The following is a 26684-nucleotide window of genomic DNA, read 5'->3' as shown; positions in this document are numbered from 1 at the left end:
AATAAAACTAGAAAGGAGAAGTTATAGTGAATGCTCAGACTTTCAGCTCATTAAAAGGCTTTTCAGCTCTCTTAGAAGACCTGGACATGTAGAGAAAAAGGTGTCACATGTTTAGCAGTGCTGATTACCAATTAAAGAACTCAGATTTCACACAGTCACTGAATTTGTAACCATACATTTGTTATAAGTTTTTTTGAAGATGTGTGAAGTTCAGACAAAAGCCTATGCCATTTTTTCACTCTGTGTTTCACTTTCAGTGATTGGGGGTAACTATTATTGTCATTTGCTTCTGGCCAAAAAATAGCAAATTCTCTGGAGTATTTTTGTAACTGTTTCTGAAAAGAACCATGATTTTAGAATGTTACCTTTGTAGAAAACAAAGCAAACCTTAAAAAACTTCTCCTACCTCAGGATGTTTATGTTTTTGCTAACAGCTCGCAAACAGAATTTTAGAGACTGATTGACATCATGACCCATTTTTATATCATTACACACACACACTATTGTCTTTTTTTACTTAAAGTTATGTTTGCATATAGGAGGCAGTAATGTAACCATAGATAGTTTTTTCTTCCCTTGTATACCAGGTCTTTTTTTATTTTATTTTATTTTTTTTTATTTGTAGAATGAAGTCTTCCCATGAATAACAAAATACAAGATCAAAAGTGGATAGAATTGCTTTTAGATACTGGGAAATGTGAACATGCAAAGCAAAATTCAGAACTCTTAAAAAACATGAGTAGCATTAATCATATTAAAACTCTTCTAAAAATACCAGAGAAAAATAAAAAAAAGAGTGCATTAATAAGAAATGAAGGCAATGTTAAAGGGCATCCTTATCCTGAGTCACCAGTGCAGAGAGACTAATCAAACCTTCCAGCAGCATGGCATTGATAGATATTGGGCATAGGATGTCTCATTCCACTGGCACCCTGGCAAACTACCAACACGAGATCTGAAGCGATAGGGGGATTATGAGCAATGGAGCTTGCAATGGAAATAAATGGAATGTCTCTATCCTTGCCTATGGCTCTGGTTTCTACTAAAAAACTTTGGCTTTATATATTTCTGTTATCCATACCTTTCATATTTACTTCGTGGATACCTTAAAACACAGCATTTCAGTTACCTTTCATTTATTGTGAATTTTTTTGTTCCCTCTTCCCGCCACACTCCCAGTAGTGTAATCTTCCTTTCCACTAGAGCATAGGAAATTCAAAGAACATTGTTGTGGATCACTTTATTCAAGAGTGACAGTAAGTCCTGTTACTCCCTGACAGCTCCTGTGTACAGATGTACTGCTGCATAATAGAAGCTTTACTATTAATATAGTTTTGTAAATTGAAGTGAAATATATACTCATAGGATTCTGTTCCATAGATGAAAGCCATGCTGTTAGAATCAATATAATTCAATGATGTTTTTCTCCCTTTACATTACATATTATGGAGGTTGATACACGTCTATTTAAAAATAGAGAAACTGCTTAGGCAAAATCACCAAACTTTTGTTTCCCTGGCCAGGTAAGACCAGCATAAGGTTCTACTGTAAAATAACACAAGTTATAAACAAAAGTTTTCATTTGGTACACCAGAGAGATATGCACAAAGGCATTAATCAAATAACAAATTTCCTGCAGGCTTAGTGATAGATGAAAACATTCCAAATGAATAGCAGACACATCTTTAAGTGTGTATATACACATAGAAGTACATTTAGGCTTAAAATAGAAGTAAAAAAATAAGTAAAAAAATATACCTTCTATGTCTTGCCTGGCTATCACTTTTGGCTCTTACTTAGCTTCCTACTTTTATCTTTTCATAGTTTCAGCATCTGGGTTCCTGTGGAAGAGAGCCTTTTTTCCTGTCATGGTGTTAGATAGGCTCATTCTGTTGTGTACATTGATCCCCAGATTCTGTTTGGTTTCTTTGGCTTTGGCTTCTGCCTCACTCTATTTTAATTCATTTTGCAACCTCACATCATTATATTTAATAAACAACTTTGAAGATTGGTTAAATAACACCAAGAGATGAAAACCTAAGTAATTCTAGTTACTATTGTTCAACCTCTTTTCTATAGGCATTAAAATTCAAAGTTCTGATAAAAAATAAAAAAGTTGGAACAATTGAGGAAGGTCTGCTCAGGATGGATGCTGAATATGGTGGTGAGACAGAGGAACTGAGTGACTCTGAATCTGAGTCTGAGGATGACGACGCAGATGACACGTTACCTCTTCAGCCATCAAGGAGTCCCACCAGAAGAAGAAGAGATCATAGACTTTCACCCCCACCTCAAAAAAAACCAAAGGTAACTTTTGCTGCAATTGAATATAGAGAACACACAGATTTTTTTTTTTAAAGAAACTCGATTATCTTAAAATAGAGACTAAACTGAAAAGTTGTTATAAATAAGTTATTTTAAAATAATTTATATTTTAAATTTAATTTAAAATTTAAAGAGAAAACTTTAAAATTACTAAGATCAGTGCATTTGGAAATTACATTTTTTAGCTCGAGGTTTCAGAGTTTTCCTACTCTTATAAGAAAAGTCAGACTGGACCACATTTTAGTACCCAACTCAAAATCAACCCCTTCCTGTGCTCCCATCTTGAACTTCAACATTTTCCTCTCTCAAAACTTGTGCTTGTCCCAGGCTCTCGGTCCCACAGTAGATTTAAGATGTGTTTTGTTGGTGCCATGGCTCTCCTGGAACTATGTATAGAGAACACTTACAGCAGTACCTGATGACAACAGGCAGAGTTAACCATTTCTTCCCCAGGTCTTCCAGTCTATTTTTAAGATAGATAAAGTCTCCTATTTTCTTCAGTTCTGGATTTTTTTGCATTAAATTAGGTGCACATTCCTGGTTGTGCTGGAACATTTTTCAGCACCTGGAGCTGAAGAGGTGTTTTTAGATTTATCATGCAGAGACTTAACTTTATTTCTGAAAAAAGTGTAAAAATTTGGTGTTTGAAAGTCAAATTGAACTTAGTTTTTTTAACCAACTATAATTCTCTACCACGGAAAATCTGTTGCTTCATCAAGGTTGAAACTGCCTTGTTCAGCTTTTTTAGGATGTCAGGCAGCACCTGGTGTACCCAGTCACTCTTGCACATCATGCTCTGATTGCCTGAATGTGGCTAAACCAGCAGTGCTCCTCAGAGCCCAGCACTCTCGCTGAGAAGCAGTGTCTCTTTTTTTTTATATGATTTGAAAGTTTTTTTCTTCTTTCTCATTCCAACTGACATGGAGAAATAGTAAGGAAAAATTCTGAGGAAGGATGGACTCTGACCAGGAAGGACCAGCTCTCTAGACAATAGGTTTCAAGAATATTTGTAGGACCATGTAACGGACTAGAATGAATTCCACAGACTCTTAAACAGCAGCAACAAAAAGGATCTGCTCATGTTTCCCAGGCAGAAGAGAAAGTGGTTTCCAGGGTCCCACTCTGTTGGAATATTTTCCTTGATGTCCCACTGTATTGCTTTATGGGAGGGTGGGAGAGCATTTGAATCCACAGCCAAGATACCCCAGTGATGCTGCTGGCTTTGCCTGCCTCCAGAGTTGTATTTTTCAGGATTTCCATGGCAGTAGACTCCTGGTGTCCTCATGGGACATAGCCCCAGAATAATTAATGCACTTGAACGTTGCATAGTTTAAGAGCCATGAGCAGGCAATCTCTATTATTTTGTGGGATGAGAATTTGCCTTCAAAAGCTTTAATGGAATGTAAACATGATTAGCATCAGCAGCTCTCTGCTGGCTACTGCCCCCAATTAGCTCAGAAGTTATGCTGAGGAAAATGAAGTGGTCACACAGTGCTTCTCTGTAAGAGAGAAGATCCTGGTAAAATTTCAGTCACTTTGGCTTATTTTGGTAATTGAGCAAGACTAAATGAAGATTTTGGTGAGAGAACTTTCAACCTTAATCAAGAAGAAAAGAGTTTTCCTAACTTCAGGGCAATGCTTAAAGGAATAGGCCTTTGATTAATTTTCTTGGCGCAATGTAATATTTTCCTGTTATTCTACATTTTATAGATGAGTTTATTCTGTTGGTCTTTTCTAGTACTTTATATATTTATGAATAGAAAGTTGGAGGTATATTTTTAAGGAGCAACATTAAAAGCCATGAAAAATGATATTATTTGCAAACCACTCTTAGGAGCAGGAAAACTGTAAAGCTATCGAGAAGAACATTCTGCTAGGAAGGATCTCTCCACTCACCCTATGATTGCTGTGATAAACGTGGGCACAATAACCTCAATTTTCTCTCAGCAGATCAGATCTCACTATTAAAGGTCATATTTATTAGATTCATTAACTGAGACGTTTTTTCATGCTTTATGCATCCAAAATGATTGTTTCTCTGAATTATTAATATTAATAATAATGAAATACTCATCATTGTGACTTTTTTATTCCATTATTCATCTGATGATGTTTAGGTGAGAAAGGGAAAGATTGCCCTTGCATTGTCAGACCTCGTGGTTTATACCAAATCTCAGAAGTTTCTGAGCTTTGAGCATTCCCTGCAGCATCAGCAGTGTTATGAAAATAATTCAATTGGAGAGAGTGCAGCACGAAAACTTTTAAGATCTTCAGGTAATTTCTTTGGAGTCAATCAGTTAAAAGTTACATTGGTGCTATGATTGCTTCACTGCTTAGGCATTGAAGGGTTAAAATTTCATGAAACACCTGCTGTCTGATTTTATTTGGTTCTTTGTATAACACTGTTTTAGATATGTCCTTTGCATAATATTTTTATTTCTGTTGGCTTTGGGAGGAAAACTGAAATTCAACTTTGCTTTAATTCCGTGTATTTTTATAAGAACAAATATTAACACAGTCTAAAAAATGTACGTCTGCCTTTCGATTCATTGTTTTCTGCATCAAGTAATTTAGGAATTGCAGTCAGCACTTGAAAAAGCGTGGAATAAATTTCACCACCTCCCTCCCCACCCCCATGTCTGGGCTGAGAACTGAGCGGAGTTGGCTCGGCAGTCGCCTGGCTTTGGTGACAAGTGCAGATAAGAGAGTCCTCATTAATGGGATGGATAAACCCCAGAGCAGGCAGCTTGCTCCACTGGAGCAGACCTTCCATCCCAGCCAAACTGAATTATCCAAACCATTCTGGGCTGGAGCAGCTCCATTTGGTGCAGCCTCTGCTGTTTGAGCTCCAGCTGCCTGCAGAGAGCCCCGAGGGAGCGTTAAAAGCAGAGATCACCGAGCATGACAGTGACAATGACAATGAAGGCTGCCACATGCCCACTCACTTTGTGGAGGTGATTCAGTGGCTGGCTGTTGCTAAAGGACACAAAATGATTCACATGAACACTTTCCAGTGGTAGAACAGGAAAGAAGGAACTTTATTTTCTGACCCCAGTATTTATAGATTCTCAACAATGACCAGGGATTGGATAATTAAGTTACACCTTCCCAAGCACACTGGTCGTGTGAAACGTCCATCAAAAGATGTTTCTTAGAAGGAATGTGATAAACAACTTCTGTTTATAGAACTTCCATGGGAAAGTAACTAAAGCTATGAAAACATTATCAGGTTTTAGTTTTCAGGGCAACAGCTGGCGAGGTGAATGATGCTGAACAGTGTCACAAAGTAGGATTTTCCAGCCACTGAGTCCTCTCTCTGGTTCCTCCAGCACTCTAGGAGATAGAAAAGTAGCTCTAGAACCTCTCCTCCCCCTCAATAAAACCACCCCCAAACAACAAAGCAAACCAAACTCTACCAAACAAAACCGCTAAACAAACAAAAAATGAGGTGAGAGGAAAATGGAGATCAGAGAGATGACCCTGGAAATGTAGATTTTTGTTTAATCACTAAAAAGGAATCGTGCAGATAGAAGTCATCTGAAGTTTCCCACATCCCTGCAGTCAATGCTTACATATGAGAAAGGAGGGAACACTGCCAGCAGAAGGAAAAACAATGTACATGATAGTTATCTTCTGAGGCTTATATAACAAGAATTTCAGTGGCTTTTGAAAACGTGCTCTTCCCTGGTCCTAATATTATTTAGCCATTTTATTTAAACCTCCAAACAACAAACAAGCCAAGATCATCTAAAGATGATTTTTTTTCCTTTTTTTTTCATTTTGAGCTATTATAGAAGGGGGAAACTTTTGTGCAGTTTCCTGTGTCTCAGTTTCCCATGAGAATACAGTGGGCTTTAGTGTAGAAATCATAAGGTTACCCTGCAAAAAGGTGAAGAAACAGAATATTTCAGGGAAGGGATGGTTTTTGGATAATGAACTTCTTACAAAGGAATATATATTTCTTTATACAGGAATACTGTCAGATTCAAATACACACAAAATATTAAGGTTTAAAAATTAATTATTAAATGAACAAATGAATATATTTCAAAATAAAATGATGTTAAAATAGAATAAATTGGCATAATATTGTGTAAAAAAATTGCTGGATCAAATTACTGTATTTTTATTATTTGTTCAAATAGGATTTCTTTAATAACAAAGGTTTTCTTACCAAGATTTTATCCTTCTGTTTATCAGCTAAAGAGTTTATTTCACATACTACAAGATTTATTACAAGAATTTACCCCAAGGGAACAAGAATGAGCTCGTCAAATTATAATCCTCAGGAGTTCTGGAATGTAGGGTGTCAGATGGGTATGTATCCTTGCAGAAACTATTGCATTCTAGGCTTTACAGATAAAGGAGTTTCTTGCTTCCTATAGTATTCTGGTGTTATGTAGGTTACGTAATTTTCCCCCAGTGGCATTATTTTAATTTTTGTTGTATAAAATTTTCCTTCAACCCACATATTCCACCAGTTTTTTCTCACTAGTAATTGTAAATATCACTTTGTGTTAAATAGCTGTTTCCTATCCCAGATATTCCATTTATTCTATTTTATTAATCTCTTTAAACTACCTCTTTGAATTGGATATTAAGAAAATCACTAATAACAAGCTCAGCATTTTTAAGTTTCCGTTACTCAGCAATGCAAGTTTCTTCTGAAGGGTCTGTGGGTTTTCAGTGGCACTCTGTGACTTGCTTAGGTGCAGATGTGAGCACAACAATTGATAGTAGTGCCAAAAATTCCCAGAACAGGATATGCTACACAAGGCAGCACTCAAACATTCCTGGTCAGCACAACATCCAGAGACAGCTGGGAGCTGCTGGGAGTCTCCAGTCTTTATTCAGATGAACATACATGTAGAATTTTAATTTCCAGTACAAAACATATTCGTTTCCTGGGCAACAAAAAAAAGTGCTAACTTCTGCTTCTTCATTGAAAGTTATTTATTTGAATTTTTTCAAAATAAGCATGGCATGACTTCTGTACCCAGCAGGCTTTGGAAAACCTCTCACCTGTAAGCATTTTGTCCTTTTTAATGGCTTTAGAGACAATTTTACCTTCACGTGTTTATTCTTCAGTTTAAAAGATTCTCAGTTCCAGAACATATTTCTATGTTTGCCTGCTAAATTTTCTTCAGCCCTAGGTAAAGTAGAGCAGAATAGTTTTTGTACCCAGGTATATATTCTGTCTTTGAGTCTTTGCCAAGGCCACCTGAGGGAGACTGTGGGGTGAGCAGGGCACTTTGCCTTAGGCTCTCGGTTTTGAGAGGTGAGAGGTGTGGATTCACCTTGTTATGTTGAAATACACACTCATCCAAGGACAGGCACAGATTTCATTCTGTCTGTAGGGCCCTGGAGCTTATGTCACCCTTGTTCCAGGCTTCCTTTTCCACTTGTTTCCTTTCTCAGCTCTCCATATATCTTCTGTGACAAGTTACTTTCTCCATCCTGACTGTTATTTTACATAACTACATAAGGAGTACAAAAATTACTATTTAGTATAAATTTGACTTGCTTCTATGTCCTCATAAATGCTTATTTGCAGTACAGATTTGGACTTGTGCTGGACTATCCAAGTATCTTCTCATCACCATACTGTGTGAAATTGGTTTGATTATGTTGTGTCCTTGTGGTTCATCCACACTTAGTGCCATGTCTGGATTATTTACCCGGGGTGCTGCCCTCCCTGTGTGCTATCATTGCTATCTAAACTATACATTGCCATTAAAAACTAGGAAGTTTGTTTCATTCTTAGAGAAAGCACTCGCCAGAGGTCCTTAATTTAAAATTGAATTAATCTCCCAGTCTTATCATACTGCAATTTACTAGTTTTCTTTCTAGCCTGTGAATCTCCACACTTATCTCTGCAAAGGATAACCATTTGTTAGATCACAGACAGCGCCAAAATCTTTCAAAATTACTACACTGGCTGTTTACTCAGAGTGTGCCTTAATGAGAAGTCAGTCTAACCATTTATATGCAAAACATATGACTTTTGGTGCATAGGGGGTTTGGGCCCCTTCCTGGAAGAATTAAAAATCTGCAGGAAGTGGTTAGATTTGCCCTCTTGGTCACTTCATTTGCATCTTCACTTAAAAACCCCTCTATTTTTCACATGGGAATAGGCTGATTAAAAACAATTCTCCACATACATTATTTCCAAGCTATGTTAGATCTATTAATTCCCTAATCTGCTTTAGATAGCTGTTTGGCAGAAATATAGCAGCTCTTCACAATGCAACTCCCAAAGTGAGGGTATCTCAGTGAATCTTCTGCTGATGTCCTTTCACTGATTTAACACAGACTTTTGATTTTTATATCTGTCCCATGTCTGTATAATTCACACACCCCTCCTGTCTGCCTGCCTTTGTGCTTTACACCCCATGCACAGAAGTGAATCCTCTAGATCCCTTTTGCAATTCCCTGAAACTCTTCAAAGGACTCTTGGATTTCTCTTTGCCACCTATTCCCCTTCTTAACTCCCTTCTCCTCCCCACACCTGCAAGCTTACATTCCTTTAACATCCATAACCTTTCTGGCTGGGCAAAGAAAATATATTAGGTTTTGTTCAAACCTACACATAACACTGCCTTCCAGGCCTCTGCATCTTGTAATTATGAGAACTGAGTTACTCCTTCACTTCCCTTAGTGATTGACTCAAAACAGTGCTTTCTTCTGTACCTTGCCAGCAATTTTCTCTGAATTGCTTGGAACATATTAACTTGGAGCAGCCTGGCACTCAGCTAAAGCAGGATGAAATGGTCCAACAGGCTCAAGACTTTTTGGGGCTGAGGACAAGACATGTAATTGTGTAAACCTAATTTCCAGAGGAAGGCAAGTTAAAAAGCTCAGTAAAAAGTACAGAGTTTCCACAAAATAGCTTTTGGATATCACTGTGTACTCCCTGTCCATTCTCTGAAAATTGAGACTCATAAGAACAGGAGGTTTTGGGAAAAAAGAGGTCTTATGGAGAAAAACCCTCACTTTTCATAGTCTGTGAAAATTAGTATGCCTCCTGCATACAACTGCAGTGAGGCACTGGAAAGAACTGGTTTGATGTATCCATGTCTCCTTTTTATTTAGGAAATAAAATGAAATGGAAAGATTTATGCAGGGAAATAAAATTCAGGACATTTATTTAAATAAACTGATATCAGTTGTTTTATATAGACTGAAAAAAACAACAAAAATCCAAAATGAAAGAAAGCCTTGGTGAAAATCATAAAAAAAGACTTAAATAACCTTTTGAATGTGGCATTTGGAAATGTTCTACATGTACCAAAGCACTCTGCAGGAATGACCAAAACATGCCATAACTTACAGGAGAAAACCATGGTGTTGTAGGTAGAGAATTTTATTTCAGAATATCTCATATGTGCTTTTTGGGGTGTGCATAAATTTATATGCTGCTGTGAAAGTTGTACTTGTATGATGGGTTTTTTACTTTCTGTAGGTTTTATTTTGGACTGTGACACTGAAATGCAGCTTGGCAATTTTGTCACATCTGTTTTGTGGTTCAGTCTTGTGTGCAATAATATGACAAAATATGGTAAAAAATGATGCATGAAAAGAGGAGTGATAAGGAGCTCTCTAACTAGTTCTGATTTTAACCTCTGAAGCAACCAAGGGAAAAGAAACCAACTAATTTTGATCTTGGTATGCCTCACCTGTGGAAATTAAAATGACTCAAACCCGACCCTGCTTGGGTTCTGTGTCAATAACTATATTATTGCTCTCTTCTACTGGTTTTAATAGTCCAGAAATGCCTCCTTAGGAAGTGAAACCTAGAGGACTAATTTTTTTTTTAATGTTTTCCCTTGAATTTCACTGATTTAGTCTTCACAAAGAGTGAAGTGGTACTGCTAATTCAGGTGTAGACACCTGCAAGATAGGTGGGATAATATGATTCAACATCTGAAGCTCTCCAAATGCACTCAACTTTCCTTTGGAATGGCTCCAAATGCTGGGAGTGGTTTTGAATGAAGGTTTTATGTCTCTTCTGCAGAAATGCTTCTACTGCCAGGTTTATGAAAAAGCTCTTGGGCTATTCTGCTTCTTTTTAGGCAGTTTTTGGTGTGTGTCATAGATACTGGAATTTCACTGTAAAGCAAAGAAACACTGAAATTCCATTTTATCAGTTTTTCCAGCTGTCTTCACTGCAGACAACCAATAGAATAGTAAATAATTTATGTGAAGTCTAATAAATTTTAAAGGAAGATGGGAAAAAATTGCAGGAACACAATTGTTTCTGAAGTAGTTGCTGATCTTGTTCTAAAACTTGTCAGTGACTCCAGACTAAAACAGGAGAGGGAAGCTGATAATATTCACTTTTCTGCCAAGAATCACAAGTTAAGTAAATTTTAAAAATTATTTTGGAAACATTTCAGGTGTAAAATTGGTCAAATGACAACCAAAAATACTCAGACTTACACTGAAGTGTGACTTTCAGACTGACACATTAATTAGACAGCAAAAATCAATTTAGATTTTCAGATCTGATAATTTATCAGAAATGCTTTAGGTACTTTTCCCATGAGAATCTCACAAGAGAGGATCTCTACTTAAACCCTTTGCAGATTTACTTGGACAATGGAGGACTCTTAATCACCTGACATCTCTTTTCCAGTAGGACCACTTGTAATGAAGTAGGAGCAATGTCAGCAGTTATGAACTGTGTGACTGGATTCTTCACATTTCTAATGACAGTGTCTTTAGAGCCACAGTATTAAACTGGCCCAAAGACCATACAAAAAAGACTGACTGCACATTTTAAGGATGTTATGTCATGCAGTTATGCATTTATTCAGCTCTCAGAGGAGCAGTCCCTCTTCCTACGGCAGAATCCCTCACATTGTAAGCCATAAATCAAGCTTCTGTAGAGTGAAAACAACCATTTCAAAATGTGTAGGTGAAAAATAAAGCCAGAAGTTATCATTAAGATTAATATAATTTGGAGTCTGTTAGGGAAGAGAAAAAATACAGTTTTACTGATTTTTTTTTTTTTTGCCAGGAAGAGAGGTGATACTTTTTATGCCAAAATGTATATTGTCCATATAAGCTTGCTCAGTGTTGTAGGAAAATCAATCATTATATATTTTATTTTTTTTCTGGTAGAAAAAAAAGAGGTTTTTTTTCTTTATTTTTGGTCTAGTAGACCAAAGTCCTTGCTCATAAAGTTTGTGTGGGGTCTCACCTCTTCACGGGTTTATTCTCTTTCACTTTGAAGCTCTTCCCCCCTGTCCTGTTATGCCCCTGTAAATAGTCTCGCTCCATCTTTCCTGGACTTCTGAAATATTTCTGTAAATTTGGGCAGTGATGGATTGAGTGCAGCTGTGACCTGCATGTGAGAAGAAAGCCTAGACAGTCTGTGCCCAGCTTGGAGTGCTGGTGTGGAATGAAAGCAGTGGCTTCAAATCCAATCACATTGATCATCTCATAAGCAATGGCAACATTCCAGAGCATTAGGATACGCTCCTGTTTGCAATAGCATTTCCCAGGCTGGGTGGAATTCAGCTCAGATTTGGGATATCTGAGGCACAGATTTTCGTTGCATTCATTGTGAGTGGCCCACTTTAAGAGCACAGACAACTGGAAAGAGCTGAGAGCAAGACAAGAAGGCTGATAAAAGTGTGATCTATTACATCTCTTTAGATTCAAATGAGTGAGGTAAACCATGGGGATAGGAACATTGGCACTGTGAGTGCTTTCTGAATATGAGTTTTTTTGAAAGGGCATAAAATTGATACATTTTGAGATGCATTTTTAAATGGCATAAAATGCAATTAAGTAACCCATTTCAAGAAAAAATGGTGACAAATGTGTCCTTATCTATTTTAAAATCTTCCCATTTAAATGGGAAAATGCATTAAACCTTATGGTTGTGATGTAGCTGATAGAACCAGCAAGCAAAGAACAAAAAATAAAAAATTACAATTTAAAAGTCCCACTGGGAATATTAATGAGAGGCAGGATCAAAAGATGTGCAGTTTTCCTCAATGCCTTCAAATCACAGTCACAATTCTCATTTTGGTTTTACAAAGCTTTTGCTTTTAGTCCACAAATCAATTATGTCTTGAATGGTGGCACCTATAGAAGGTGCTGTGTATGAATATTTAGAGTGTCTTTAGTTCTGCAATTAGTGGTGGAACTGACTTCAGTTAACTGCTTGTGATACAGAGGTTTGGGGTCAAAAATAATATTCTTCTGTGTATTATGGATTGGCTCATTTTTTGGAGCTAGTCTATTTCCTAACCTCAATTTGCCATATGAAGTTATTTACACCTGGGGCTTACTGGGACTGCCATGGCAGCTTTGGTACTTTGCAAGATGATTTGAGTATTCAATACTCTGATCTGAAGGGGATTTAGCCTCATGGTTCTAGGAATAGTTAAATCTGTTTTAGGTGCAGGAATCACAGTGAAGAATTGCTTTGCTCAGGTTGTTCCCCAAGCCCATGTTTTGCTGTGCTGCTTTGATTTTGATGTCAATATTAAAATTCTTCTGGTGCTTAATGAAAGGACTGAGGAGAAAATTTAATGTACACCGTGTTCAACTTCAGATGCCTTTACTTCCCTATGAAAACCATGCATTAAGATTATGTACTGCTCAGATGGTTTCATTGCAAGCTCATTTGGGTTTCTTTCCAAAATAAACTGTCAGTTTAAATCTCTCTTCATACATGCATTATATTTATACTGTTTCATAAAACAAAAGTACAAAGAATATTATTGAACAGTTCTGCTCTTGAATTCACCAAAGCTAAAATGAAACACTGGGTAGAAGTTCAGGATTGTTTGCAGAAAGATATTGCTCAGCCCAAGCTGCTGGGCATAGCTTTTAGTTTATGATCCTTGCCATTTCTCAAGAAGTGTTAGGGCTATACTGCACCTGTTTAAAAAGAAAAATTGTACATCAATGCACCATAAAGTAGTGCCCTGGGAGGCTCCAAGCAGCTATGAGCCCTGTAAACAGTTTTAGTAGAGGTTTGCATCTCAGAGAATATGACACAAAATCTCACATTTGCTTAATCACCTTAAAACTTGCAATACAAAGAAACCAGTAAGTAAATTAAAACTACTGTTCCATGCGTTTTTTAACTTGTTCTTAAGGTCAAATTAAATTAAGTGAAAACACAGTGCTGATGTTTAGAGATATCAACCCATAATAACATTGCCCTTCACTTGTGTTGCAAAAGTAATTTTCCTAATGTGATAAAATATAAAGTATTCTCGTTTGCTTGTTGCTGTTGTTACATCAGATTTTCCTGCTTAGTCGCCTATAAAGCTTGGTAAATTTAGCAATAGTCTCATTATGTGCAATCATGTAATTTGGTTCATCATGTGGAAGCTGCTATTTGAAGCTGACTGTTCGATGTGCCTAATTTCAGTTGCACTTTTAAACCCACGTATCCTGAAAGTGTGGCCTAGGACTCACCTGAGGAGTGAGAGATCCTGGCTTATCTGTAGTTCAGACTTCCAGGGGCCACAGGGTTGCAGCTCCTGTAGCATCCTCTGCACAGCTTGATTCAGTGCATTAAAATATACAAGCATCATATAGCACCAAATTTGGGGCTGTTTCTGGATGATGGGTTGAGTCATAAAGAGAAAATTTTGAACCGCTGCCAAAACCATACCAAGAAAATACCAACCCTGTTTAAAAAAGGCAATGGTGGGCAATGGGCAATATGAACACTCTGAAGTTTGGTTTCTGTTGTTAAAGGTAAAACAAAATTCCTGTGTATATTAACATAAAATCATGTCTTTACATTAACACTTAGATCAAAGCAGGAGTGCATGTTGTGTTTTGTTTTGGAGGCTTTTTTTGTTTTGTTTGAGGTTTTTCTAGACAGGGTTTCCAGTTATTCCTACTTGCTGCATGTTGGTTCATGATGCAGAGCAATTTTAGCTAGCACAGATGGGATTCCTTTCAGATTAAACAGATGATGCACTCTGGGAGCACTTCATGTATTCCACCCATTCATTGGTTTTGAGGCTATGGAACCAGAGCTCTTCAGAAGTAACCCCACCAAAAACATGTGTTTATATATCATATTATAAATATCAGGTCCATTGTACCAGCTGCTTCATTCCTATTTGTGTTGTTTGCTTCAGAATATTTTAAAATGATCATCAAAGCAGTGAAGGAATGAGTAATGTTTGCAGTGAAAACAATTTTGTGTGTTTTCCACTTGCAATAAGGATTTTTGCATTATGTCAAATGTTCATTCAATGCATTCATATTATCTCCCAGGAAAATGTAATAAGGTCCTCTTTATGAATTATTATGGGTCACTTGAACTGCTTAAAGTCTTCTTTTTTCATTCCTACCAAACCATCCTTTTAAGTAAATGACTTCTTATCATTCTCTGTTTAACACATGTCATGGGTTCATAATGTCATAATTCATTGCTGATTTGACTTCTGCATTTTCTATTTGGAATGTGACAAGAAGCTCCATTGCACTGGAATAGGGGGAAATTTCATTAAACAGGTCTATTTCAATGTTGGCTTTATCTCATGAATTACAATATCCTGTTGATGAGAAGTGTGATATTTTATTATTGGTGCTGCAGCAAACTGAAAATGTTTTGAACTGCCAAGGAAAGGAAAAAATCTGTCAGGTGTATTCTTAGAATAATCACCAGTACTTGAGGATTAAGCTCCAAGAGAGTGTGTGCTCACATAAATTTAAGAACACTTTTAAAATTGCTTCTAGTTCTATAAATTTATATGTATTTTCACTGAGTATTCTAACTAAACTAAAGCTTCTTAATCTTCTGGGTGAGATGTTTTTGTGATGAATTCTGCACCATAACTAAGGTTAGATACAATCCTGAGGTTTTGACTTCTGCACCAGATCTTTGATAGCAGGTTTGGAGTGCAGGGTCTTGCTGCTGTAGAGAAACTAGGATGTGAATTCAGTTCTTGCAGAGAGAAGGATCTCTTATTTCATATTCTCCAAGGTCTAATTTAGAAAGAAAAGGGAAGAGAGGTATAGCAATGTAAAAAAGATCTATAGATTAGTTCTTAAAAGAGGGTGCAGTTCTAAAGAGTGTACTGTTTTTGTGCACAAATAATTCGTTATTGAGTATCACTTAATTTAAGGGAAATAACAGGATCCTACATATGAATTGAAAGATGTAGATATCTTAAGCTCATTTGAAATTTTTTTTAACTTTTTTTTATAAAATGTTATCAAATCTAATTCACTAAAATCAATACTGATATAATTTTACAGTGGCCTTAAACTTCCAAACACCGGGAACACAAATGGAATTGCAAGATGGAAAATTCCTGGACAATGGTGGTTGTGGCTATGTGCTGAAACCTGTATTCTTGAGGGATCGCAATACCACATTTACACCCCGAAATGTGGGAGGATACAGCAAACCAATGTCTCTGTCAATAAGGGTAAGATGACTGAAGTGTTGTTTTGTTCCATGAAAATGGGAAAGCAAATTTTATGTATTTCAGATGCAATTATTATCTAATTTTTTTCCCCATTTTATTCCTATTCCTGTTTGTTGGGAACTAATGTTTTCAACAAGCTGGTAAAACTCTCACAGAGTATCAACTGCTGCTTGGGTGCTTTCCCATCTGTATTTCACTTATGCTTGCTAAAAATATGTAGGGGTTCAGAGCCTCCAGGAGACTGTAAAAATACATGATTTTTAATGATGCTGTACAAATAAATATAAATAATGTAGCTGAAAAAGGGGCCAGACAATTGTGCATGTGGAAGCTGAACTGAAAGCACAGAATTCAAATGTGCACTTCGGGTGTTATTTCTTTCACTATCAATAATACCACCTGTACTATTATAATGTTAATTGACAAATGGAAATTTTTAAAGATAAGATAGGAAGCTTTATGCTTCTTTTAAGTCTCATTATCTTTCTATGCATATATAAAAGACTATTTATAATCCTTAAATGGTATAAATAAGGGTGAAAGGAGGGATGAATTAATAAGTCTTTGAATTATTTCTACTTCTCCCAAATTATAATGTGATTGACTTCCCAAAAATACTTGAAATGCATGCCATTTACAAATAAATGATTAGATAAGGCCTTTATTTTGAGGTCAAGTAGATTTGTTATAATTGTTCACTAATTAGAAAAGTCCCTTTTCCCAATGAAAAAGTAATATTTCTGATTACACAGAATACCACTTGCATAAATGCTATTTAATTAGCATATAATTAGTGTGTAATTGCTATTTTGTTTCTTTCAGAGTAATAAATAGCAGAGATAAAACAATAGTTAGTGACAATTATAAAATACTTACATAATGCACGCACCTAATCAAGAACATTCTAGTGTCCTGACAGTGAGCATACCAATTGTGAATAGACATTGCTGGATGATTTCAGGCAGCCAGGCAAATACATCACTTATTTTAGCCCTAATTTGTATGAAGCTGGAATTAGGATGAGGAGAAACCCTGAATTGTAATGCAGGAGACAGACAAAACCATTGTCAATGCAGAGGAAGTGTCTGAGTTTGGAAGGAGCTGGAGAAGAGAAAGGCTGTGTTTAAGATTGAGGACTTTAGACTGAGACTTCAGGCTGGATAGTGCGGGCTGCAGAGAGGCAATGGCATCCCACTGGCTGAGGGAATGAAGGGCACAGAGAGCCCCATTCATAGCCAGCAGCAAAAACCAGGAAATTGTGGTTGAAGACAAAAGCAATTTGGAGCAGGAGTCAAAGGAAAAGCAGCTTCTGCTGAAAAAGTTACTAACCAGATGAATGCAGAAATGACAACAGAAAGCAAAGATAGAAAACATCTAAAGGGCAAATCTCTCTGAACGAATGAATGAATGAACGAATGAAGAATAGAAAAATCACATAGGGCCTGATGTTACTGAATTCCTTATCCTTAACCCAATGTGCCACAATTCCCATCAAGAGGCATAGAGCCTTTGAAGCAGAAATAGGGATGTTCAAGGTGCTTCCTAAATTTATACATCACTCTGTATGTCTGCTTCACCTTGGATCTCAAAAATTGATTTGATTTATGGATTTGGGTCATGGTGTGCTTGAAAGAACTCACTCTTTTCCCATGCCAGGGGAGGCTTAGGCTAGGTCTAGCAGTGGGTCATGCAGGCCTTGGCAATGGCCCTCAGGAAATGGCAAGGAATCTCCCATGTCCTTAGTGGGCAGCCCATCAGTGATTGCAAAGATTCCTGGTGAAGGCAGCAGCTTTTCCTTAGGAAGAAAGAGCATCAGTGTTTGCCAAGCCACTGCTCTTCAGTATTTCAGGCTAGAACTTCTCTTGGGGCAAGGTGCTACAAGCACTGGAAAATATCAAAGCAAAGTGTGGGATTTGTGGGTTTTGATTTTTGGGGTGGTTGACAGGGGAATAAGAATCTCTTATGATGCTTAGGCCTGAGACCAGGGTCAGGAGTCATATCTTTCACCTGTGCTTTCAGGCTTGTATATCTCTCTCAATACATGTTATATACTAATTCCTAAAAGGCTGATTACTGCACAGATGTTGACTCTTTCCTAGCTACCCTGAAATATAGATAAAAAGCAGACAAAGTTGTGACTTTCATAAATCCTGTCTTAGTCTGGGTGCCAGATTACAGGGCAGTCTGAGACAAAATTTCCTGTTTTTGGAAATTTTGGTCAAAACACATCAGGAAGCTCACTGAATGAAGAGTTTTTGTCTAATACTAAGGAACACTGTGCAAGAGATGAGGCACAGGTGAGGCAGTCTGCTACATACCCTGTAGCACAATGCTGATGTCACGGTGGGTCTTGATGCTGATCCACTCCACACAGATTGGAATTCATGAGCTCGATAGCAGAAAATGTAAAAATCACTGTAGGCTGATTCCAATAGGATTATTTTGTACAGTAGCAAAATATAATTTTTATGTATAGCTATTGAATAAAAAAACCTGAAAATTATTGTTTAAAATATTATTTCAGTTATTTATTTATCTATATATTTATTTATTTATAAAGAGGGTGGTGAAACACTGGCACAGGCAGCCCAGAGAGGTTATGTGTATCCCATCCCTCTAACCATTCAAGGTCAGTTTGGACTGGGCTCAGACCAATCTGATCTAGTTAAAACATGCTCCTATACCACAATATTTCTAAAAAAAAAAAATATATATATATATAAGTAAATTAGATAGGAAGCACCATATTCTTGATTCCACTGTGTTTATTACACCAGTTTATGACTGGCATATACTTAAAGTAATTTCTTTTGAAAGCTATTTCTATTATGGTGACTATATGGCTGTGGTGAATTAGTTCGTTCTTACAGTTATTTCAATATAACTTTAATTTTCCAGCTGATCAGTGGCCATCAGTTACCACCCAGCAGCATCTCTAGGACCAACAAAGCTGACCCCACAGTGCAGATAGAAATCTATGGTGTACCAGAGGACCAAACAAGAAAGAAATCTAGTATTGTAAGAAGCAATGGTGAGCATCAGTCTGCTCCTCGAGGCTGTGAACAAAGCACAACAACATTTTATAAGGAAACACCAACTTTGCATCCCAAGGAGTTATAGAAAATGCAATTATTTCTCTCTAGACTAGGATTTCCTGGCACAAAATCTGTAGCAGAAGTTCATGCTGTGTGTGCCATGTTTCTAGACTGATAGATTAAGGAAGCACAAACACACAGCTGGGAGCACTCCCCCTTTCTAAAGGAAGGTGGAATTTTTTTTTTTTGCACACTGCTGTGGGCTCATCCTGGACAGCAGCTCAGCTCCAAAGAGCTGCTTGCTTGTTCTCCTCTAGTTGGATGGGAAGAGGGCTGGAAAGGCCAAAATGAGAAAACCCTCGGGTAGAGAAGAAGACAGTTTGATAGATAAAGCAAAAGCTGCCCACACAAGCAAAGCAAAATAAGGAATTCATTCACCACTTCCCATGGGCAGGCAGGTGTAGAGCCATTCCCAGGGAAACAAGGCTTCATTTTGGAGCTCTGAGGTTACTTGGGAAGACAGACACTGCAATTCTGAATGCCCTCCCTTCCTCCTTCCCCCCAGCTGTGAGCATGACACCATTTGTAAGGAACATCCCCTTGGCCAGCTGGGGTCAGCTGTACCACTTGTGCCTCCTCCCAACTTCCTGGGTACCCCCAGCCCCCTCACTGGGATGGGGAGGCTGCTCTGCAGTGAGAAAGACAGAAATCTCGACACTGTGGAAGCCCTGTTCAGCAATAGCTCAAACACTGGGGTGTAGTCAGTGCTGTTTGAGTCAAAAATCCAAAATGCAGCACCATAGGGGTTGACATGAAGAAAGTTAACCCTATCCCAGCCTTAACCACTTAACTTAACTTAATGACGAGGTTTTCTTAAGAAATTGCTGTAACTTCATCACTCGTCTCATTTGAAGTCTCTGGTAGGAGTAATCCCTTAATTGCTTGACAGGTGAAGTGTGTACTCTTTGTAGCTGTCTGTGAGCACTCCCTTATCTTTATAATACAGATCTTCTTGATGTCTCAGACTACAAGCTTTCTGTGATCTCATTTTGTCTGTGCCTCTGTCTTCTATGCTTCCTTTTTCTTTTTTATAGATAGCTGCTGTTTAAAATCAGCCCCTGAATTTCTTTTCCCTGTATGAACATTGCTAAAGACCAGGCAAACCCCTCCTGTTCCACATTCTCTTTTTGTATTTCTGGTCAAGTGAACGTTCTACTACCTGAATTTATTCATTTCCAACACTGTGAAAGGAGAAACTTTGACAAAAGCATGAAACTGGTATGGCTATAGGAAAATTTAAGCTGAGCAGAAGTTCTTAACCTGGCTATCCTTGTCTCATTTTTCTCTCTTTTAAGGGATGACACCAACTATCTTAGGCTTTTGCCCCACTACAATCAGTGGGAGTTTAGTTATTTGTTTAAATGGGCACAGATACCTAGGGTAAAAGAAACTCTTTACCAGTTCAAACTAGTGATAGCAGCTTAGTTATAGAGTAGAAAAAAAAGAAATCATATTTTAATCCTGTTTCTTTTCTCCTTTAATTAGCTTTGAGCCCTAAATGGAATGAAACATTCTCTTTTAACATCCAAGTTCCAGAACTGGCAATGATACGCTTCTGCGTTCAGGATGAGATTTCTCTGTGTAACAACGAATTCCTTGGCCAGTACACTTTACCTGTGATGAGCCTGAATACAGGTAATATTTTTATGTCAACCACCTATAACAGCTCAAAAAAATCTGCAACATTCCAGGCTTTTTTTGTTACTGTAGCATTGAGAGACTTCAGCACTATGTTTATTTTCTAGAGCACGATTTTGTAACAAAATGAATAAATGGCACTCTCTGTTTTTGAAATAAACATATTCTCTGAATGCAAATCCATGATGTTGAAATCAGAACAATATTAATGGCAGGTGATTCTTCCCACTGCAGTGTTCCATTCTAGATGGAAACTGCCCAGGTGGTATTTTAATTCATTGCAAGAAGTGAGACTAGTCAGAGCTGCTATGAAGACAGTGGTTTTGTGCACTTAGATAAGTTCAAAACCCAATACCAAATTAAAACAAAATCAACCACCAAAACCCCCTCAGGTAACCTATCTGCAACTTTTCAGAGTGGAGCACAATGGTTAAAAATAGGGCAAAATATTCATGGTATTTTTCTTGCTGGAGTTTCTTTTGTTAAGCCAGTAGAGTTCCTGGAACTTTTGTAATGAAAAGGCTGCTCATAAAGAGCAGACACAGAAGCCAATAGGCCAAGGAGAAAGGCTTATGTAAAATGGCTGTTTACTACACTGGCTTTCCAAAGCCATTTCTGACAAAACAAACAGCTTTTATTAGTGAATAAAGACGGCAAGGCAAAACACTGGAGCTGGCAACAGGCACCACACCTTTTTTATTAAGCTTAACAGGATTTTAAATGGTGCATTTTTTTTCCCTCATGTTTGGAAGTCATAAAGCTGCTTGTGATTCTTAGTTGAGGCTGAGGAGTTATACAAGAAAAATGACATTACTCTTAGAGCTCAGTTGTTTTTCTACAACATGAATTTTTACACTGATAACCTTTTCGTTTCCTTTTATTTGTATACTTCAGGATAATGAAAGAACACTCAACCTAACAATTCGCAATATCTGAGACAAATTCAAATATCAGGCACTGCTGCTTACAAGTACTTGCAAAATTATTGATTGAGGCTTTTTTAGATACAAATTTTCAGTGAGGCTTAATGTCTTTATAATTTTGGTTACAAATGAGGGATTCATATTTTGGAAAAGTAAGAGCAGTAGATTTCTGAAGAAACATTTTCAGTGCAATAATTAAAATTCTAGGGAGTGAGTCTAGGTACAAAAATTATAAATGATGCCAAACAAATTACCCCAATCCCCACTTAACACAATATAAAAAAAGTAATTTGCTATCAGAATGCCCAGAGGCCATAAATAAAATGCTTCTAAGAGGTAAAGTGATAAATAATTTCAAAATTTATTACAAGCATTCATTGCAATGCTTAACATTGAGATCTCTGAAAGCAGGTCTGGAACGATGGTTTTGCTTTAGGTACCCAAGTACTCTCTAAACAGTGAAATAGGAAAATAATGTTCTTGCAGAGGGAGTCACAACAAGCAGAAGACAAGGCAAGAACTGCCTAATATGCTGGAGAGTGAGCATGGATTTCAGTCTTAGTCTTCAGCATTCCAATTGCTTAAATCTGTACTACAGGACTGTCCCCAGGTCCCTAGGATTCATATCCCTGAGGTTTCCCTGAGGGCAAGTTGCTTCCAAAAGCTGAGCAGTGCTTACATCTTTTATTTTCTTTGACAGCCAGAGGGGCAAAGTTGTGCCATTTCCTCCCTCCTCTGCATTTTCTTTTGAAAGGATTCAAATCTATATCCACACTGCCTTCCTTTCCCCAGCAGCAGACTCCCAACTACCTGTAGACTCCACTGGGGAGGAATGCTCGCTGTCCAGCTGCAGCAGAATTTGATTTTCCATGTAGTGATTCTGTAGCTATACTCAGAGGGGCTGAAATTGAGAAAAATTCTCTACCTGGGTGGTTAAAGGCAAATAGGAGGGGGGAGTCCTCTCTTACAGTCCCTGTGCCAATGAATCTGCCATGGTGAATACTAATACAGGACAGGAACTCAATTTTTAACTCTATTATCATGGGATCCAAGAGTAGTTAATCATTTAATGCAAATTGGGGCAATTTCAATAACAAAAAAGAAGTTTTACTTCTCTCAGGAAACTTTGTAGAATCTTCTGTAGGTAGGGGCTAGAACACAAGTCTTCAGAAATTAGTCTTAGTCTTTGAAGTGTATCTTCGGATAAGAAATCAACCAAGCCTTCCACATATTGTGTGCATGCCTTAAAAACTGATCTCAAATGTAAATTGCCTACAACCAGCTTTAATATTTGCTGCCTAGAATCTGAACCTTAAATACCAGAGGAACTTATGTGTAGTGTGACAGAACAAGGGGAAATGGCTCAAGCTGTGCCAGGGAAGGTTCAGTTGGACATCAGGGAGAATTTTGTCACTGGTAGGGTTGTCCATTATTAGAAAGAGCTGCTCAGACAGGAGGTGGAACCACCATCTCTGAAGGTGCTCAAGAAACAATTGGATGTGGCACTCAGTGCCATGCCCTGGTTCACAAGGAGGTGTTCAGTCAAAGGCTGGACTTGATGATCTTAGAGCTCTTTTCCAATCTAAACAATTCTATGATTCTGTATGAAAGAAGCAAGAAATTCCAAACCCAGGTAAATGTGGCTCCCAAAGACTCCACAGGCATCCACACACAGCTAAAGAGGGATTTTGAAAACTACTGTTCAGAACATGGATACTTCTACAAAACAGACTTACTTAAATAGCTGGAATTATTTACATATATACATAGAAAAAATACAGAATTTTTTTTAACCATAAGTGACATTGTCACTTGTTATTAAATAAGGGACATTTAGTCATATAAAGCAGTACAGGCCGGGATTTTTAAGAAAAAGTTGTTTTGTTTTCTAAGCAGGTAAGTGAATTATGTTTGAAATTGAGAACTATGGCTTTTCCAAATGCTTCAACAACCAGATGAACACATAGTTTCATGATGGCATGACTTATCTCTGATAAAGTGAATTACTCATATGAAATTAACATTTAAGAAGTCATGGTAGGAAGTCTTACACTTCACTTTTTTCTGCCTCAGCTGCACAGTGCATGGCTGCTGCAGCACCGTTCTGTAGGTGCTATCACTGCTGATTCACAAGTTCTTTCATTTGCTCTCAAAACAATGTGTGCAGCACATAACCTGGGATGTTACAATGTAAGTTTGCCCATGTTTAAATATCACTGGGCTGAAAGTCTTCCATTTGAAAAAATATCACATCCTGCAAAACACTGGGCTTTTTCACTCTGACACCAAAAATACCAGAATTGAAATACTATATATATATATAAATGAGAAAAACCAGCACAAATGATATTCAGTTCTAGTATAATTTCATTTTATTTTAAAGAGCTACTTACAGAATCATAAATTATGCCTTGTTTGCATTGGTGATCATAAAAACACTCCATCATAATATTTGTGCTTGTGGTTAATACACTAATAAAGGTGTCATTATATTTACAGGTTACCGTAACATTCCATTGATATCCAAAGAAGGCATCAAGCTGGAACCTGCATCACTCTTTATTCATATTTCATATTATCGATGATATTCTGCAGAAGAAATCATTAAAATAACATCTGTGGCTTTGCAACAGCCCCAGTGGCCTGATTCCCAGAGAGGCACATTCACAATGATTTTGTGAAGCCAGAGGGAATATTATGGAGGGGGTATCCCAAATAAGGGCTGCTGTCCTTGGCCCTACTGCTGTTTTTCTGTAGGAGAAGACTGGGTCTGAGAAAACCTAAGGAGCCTTGAGGTGCACAGGTCCATGGGACGTGATGAGAAACATCCACAGGTCCTGAGGAAACTGGCCTGAGCCGCGATCCCTCACTTGGGAAGTCAGGGCAGGTTGGGGAAGTTCCCACTGATGGAAAAAGTGGAAACATAGCCCACATCTGCTATCAAAATCAGCGTTGAGGGAGGTGATTTTACCCTCCTAGTCTGCTCTCAGGAGGTCCCACTTGGGAAGTTGCATTTAGCTTTGGGGCCTCCAACACAAGAAAGAGGTTGATCTTTTGGAGAGAGTCTAGAGGAGGGTCATGAAAATGATCATAATTAGCATCTGTGAACTTAAAGGAACCAATCATGTTAATTATTTAATATATAAATATATATTTATAGCTCTAAGTCTATTCAATGCATGTATTGACTTGAACCCCTTATGCAGCATAGGACTGCAATGTGGGAAGACTGCTGAACAAATATCTGTGGCATCATGAGCTTAAATAAATCCCCCCTGAAAGCTCACACTCAATATAATCTCTTTATTCATGAACATCAGCTTCTCCCTCCTCTCTTCACACAAATGACCAGTTATATCTGCCTCTTGGATGTCAGAATAAAAGAAACAATGATACATATTGTTGACAAATTAATGTCCTGGATTAAATGTGACATTGTATCAAAACTTCTAACATTCTTTAAAAAACCCAAAGTATTGATTGGATAAGATTTAATATGAAATTTGCTGGACATCTGCAGGGAAATGTATTGTCAGGGAACCATCCCATGGTCCTCTGGTGAACTCATCACATGCAATGATGATAAATTACATCATTACCAGCATTGTTTCAACACCATCAGTGGAATTAATGGGCAAAGAATGCGGCCCCACACACTGAGAATTTAGTATTTTTACTGTACTATTTAATATTAACAAAACCAAGCCCTTCATTGCTGTCATAAGAACTTCTGCATATTGCTACAAGTCCTTAGCACGTGATTCCTTAAACTCACGCTGTCAGGAATCTGTGGCAGGAACATGGTAGCACATTTAAGACAACAGCATTATGAAATGTTAGGATATGTGCTCAGCAGATGACTGCCTATTCTCAAGGGCAACTGAGACAAAATGTACCGTGGGAAATGGGATAAAGAAACATTAGTGAGTGGGCAAATAATTGAATCATCTCGGAGAGCATTTAAATTACACTGTTTCCCAGGGAGTACCACTTTTCTTCATTGAACTGGACACTGCTCAGCTGAATGTTAACAGCTCCCACAAATGTTCCTTTGCTTTTCACAACAAGCTTCAGTACACGGCCTTGGAGCTCTGGGACTCTGTCATATACAATCTGCAATAATATATAGTGAAATAGAAAAAAAAATACAAGTTTGTTAATCTATTTGACAGGCAAAGCACTTCAAATAGGATGATGATTAATCCAACTTTGTGATAATTGCTTTAAACTTCCATCCAGAATAGTAAGCTATTAACCATGAGCCAAATTCACTTAACTTAGTGAATTTACCTCAGAAATACATTTGACCTTATCTAGTTTATATAAAGAGATTCTACCTTAGAATCACGAGCTTAAGCTCATGAAATCTGATTACCATTTTAAAATAAATTTGAAACCTGTCTTGAACAATGCTTGAGAAAAAAAAAAAATCAGTATTCATAATTTTCCCTGTGAAAACTGGGAAAGATTGGACCCAGTTGAGCAAATGGAAGTTACTAAATTTAGATATATCTGATACTCCAGATGTGCTGTTGATACTTCTCCAAATAAATGAGATGGTAGTTTAGCATGTCTTAAACAATTATTAATGTCTATAGATTTAAAATAGCTTTTAAATTACCTTAATATTGTGAGAACACACAGGGATAAAGTATGAAATTATAATGGTGTAGTTTCTGAATTTTAAAAAAACCCCAAATAATCTGGAGCAATAGCCTAACAAGAATAAATTGCACTTAGAACAAATTCCCATGCTTCAGTCCCTGCATTAATCAAAAACTGTTGAGCAAACTGCATGTGGGCTGATAAAAATATGAAGGAAAATGCTCTCAGAGCGGGCCTGAAAGGTAAGTTTGCTTAAGAGAAGCTCATTTAATCTAAAATTTGTATGGCTGGAAATGTTTTTGCTATTTCACTTGCAGTGGAAAAATGCTTTAAATTTTAATCTCTCTATGCCATTTAAAAAGCAAACGTGGCGACATTCTCTCACTTCAGGAGAATGGAAAACTGAAACTGCCTTAAAGTCATTTGCCTGCTTGGATTTTCCATGGAATCTGAATGCAGGCTGTTACCTATGGCACTGCTGAGGGAAAGGAGAGGCAGACTGAGCCCCTCTGGCTTGGACCTCTGTGGGCTGGACTGATAAACCCTCTCTGTATTTCCACTTGCAATTGCATTCATGGAATGGACAGGACACCAGGCGATCCTCACAGAAAGCACCAACAGGACACCAAGAAAGGTCTTACCAGGGGGTTAAAATTCCCTTTTCCATTTAGAAGCCTTTG

The 26684-nt window shown here is 37.5% G+C and overlaps 1 protein-coding gene across 1 annotated transcript in view; it reads left to right on the top strand.

Annotated features, from left to right (window-relative positions):
- Positions 1 to 24507, top strand: part of LOC131586059 (1-phosphatidylinositol 4,5-bisphosphate phosphodiesterase zeta-1-like) — a 45919-nt gene extending 21412 nt beyond the window's left edge. Inside the window, exons 7-13 of the mRNA XM_058852798.1 lie at positions 2080 to 2307; positions 4443 to 4599; positions 6526 to 6642; positions 15571 to 15743; positions 18642 to 18774; positions 20324 to 20473; positions 23899 to 24507. Coding sequence (XP_058708781.1) covers positions 2080 to 2307; positions 4443 to 4599; positions 6526 to 6642; positions 15571 to 15743; positions 18642 to 18774; positions 20324 to 20473; positions 23899 to 23984 — 1044 coding nt within the window. The 3' untranslated portion in view covers positions 23985 to 24507. The remainder of the gene's footprint in view (positions 1 to 2079; positions 2308 to 4442; positions 4600 to 6525; positions 6643 to 15570; positions 15744 to 18641; positions 18775 to 20323; positions 20474 to 23898) is intronic.
- Positions 24508 to 26684: the final 2177 nt, after the last annotated feature.

Source organism: Poecile atricapillus, chromosome 18, assembly GCF_030490865.1.
Source record: "Poecile atricapillus isolate bPoeAtr1 chromosome 18, bPoeAtr1.hap1, whole genome shotgun sequence".
Classification (NCBI taxonomy): Eukaryota; Metazoa; Chordata; class Aves; order Passeriformes; family Paridae; genus Poecile; species Poecile atricapillus.
Note: the sequence above shows the minus strand (reverse complement) of the source record. Positions and strands in the feature narration are given on the sequence as shown.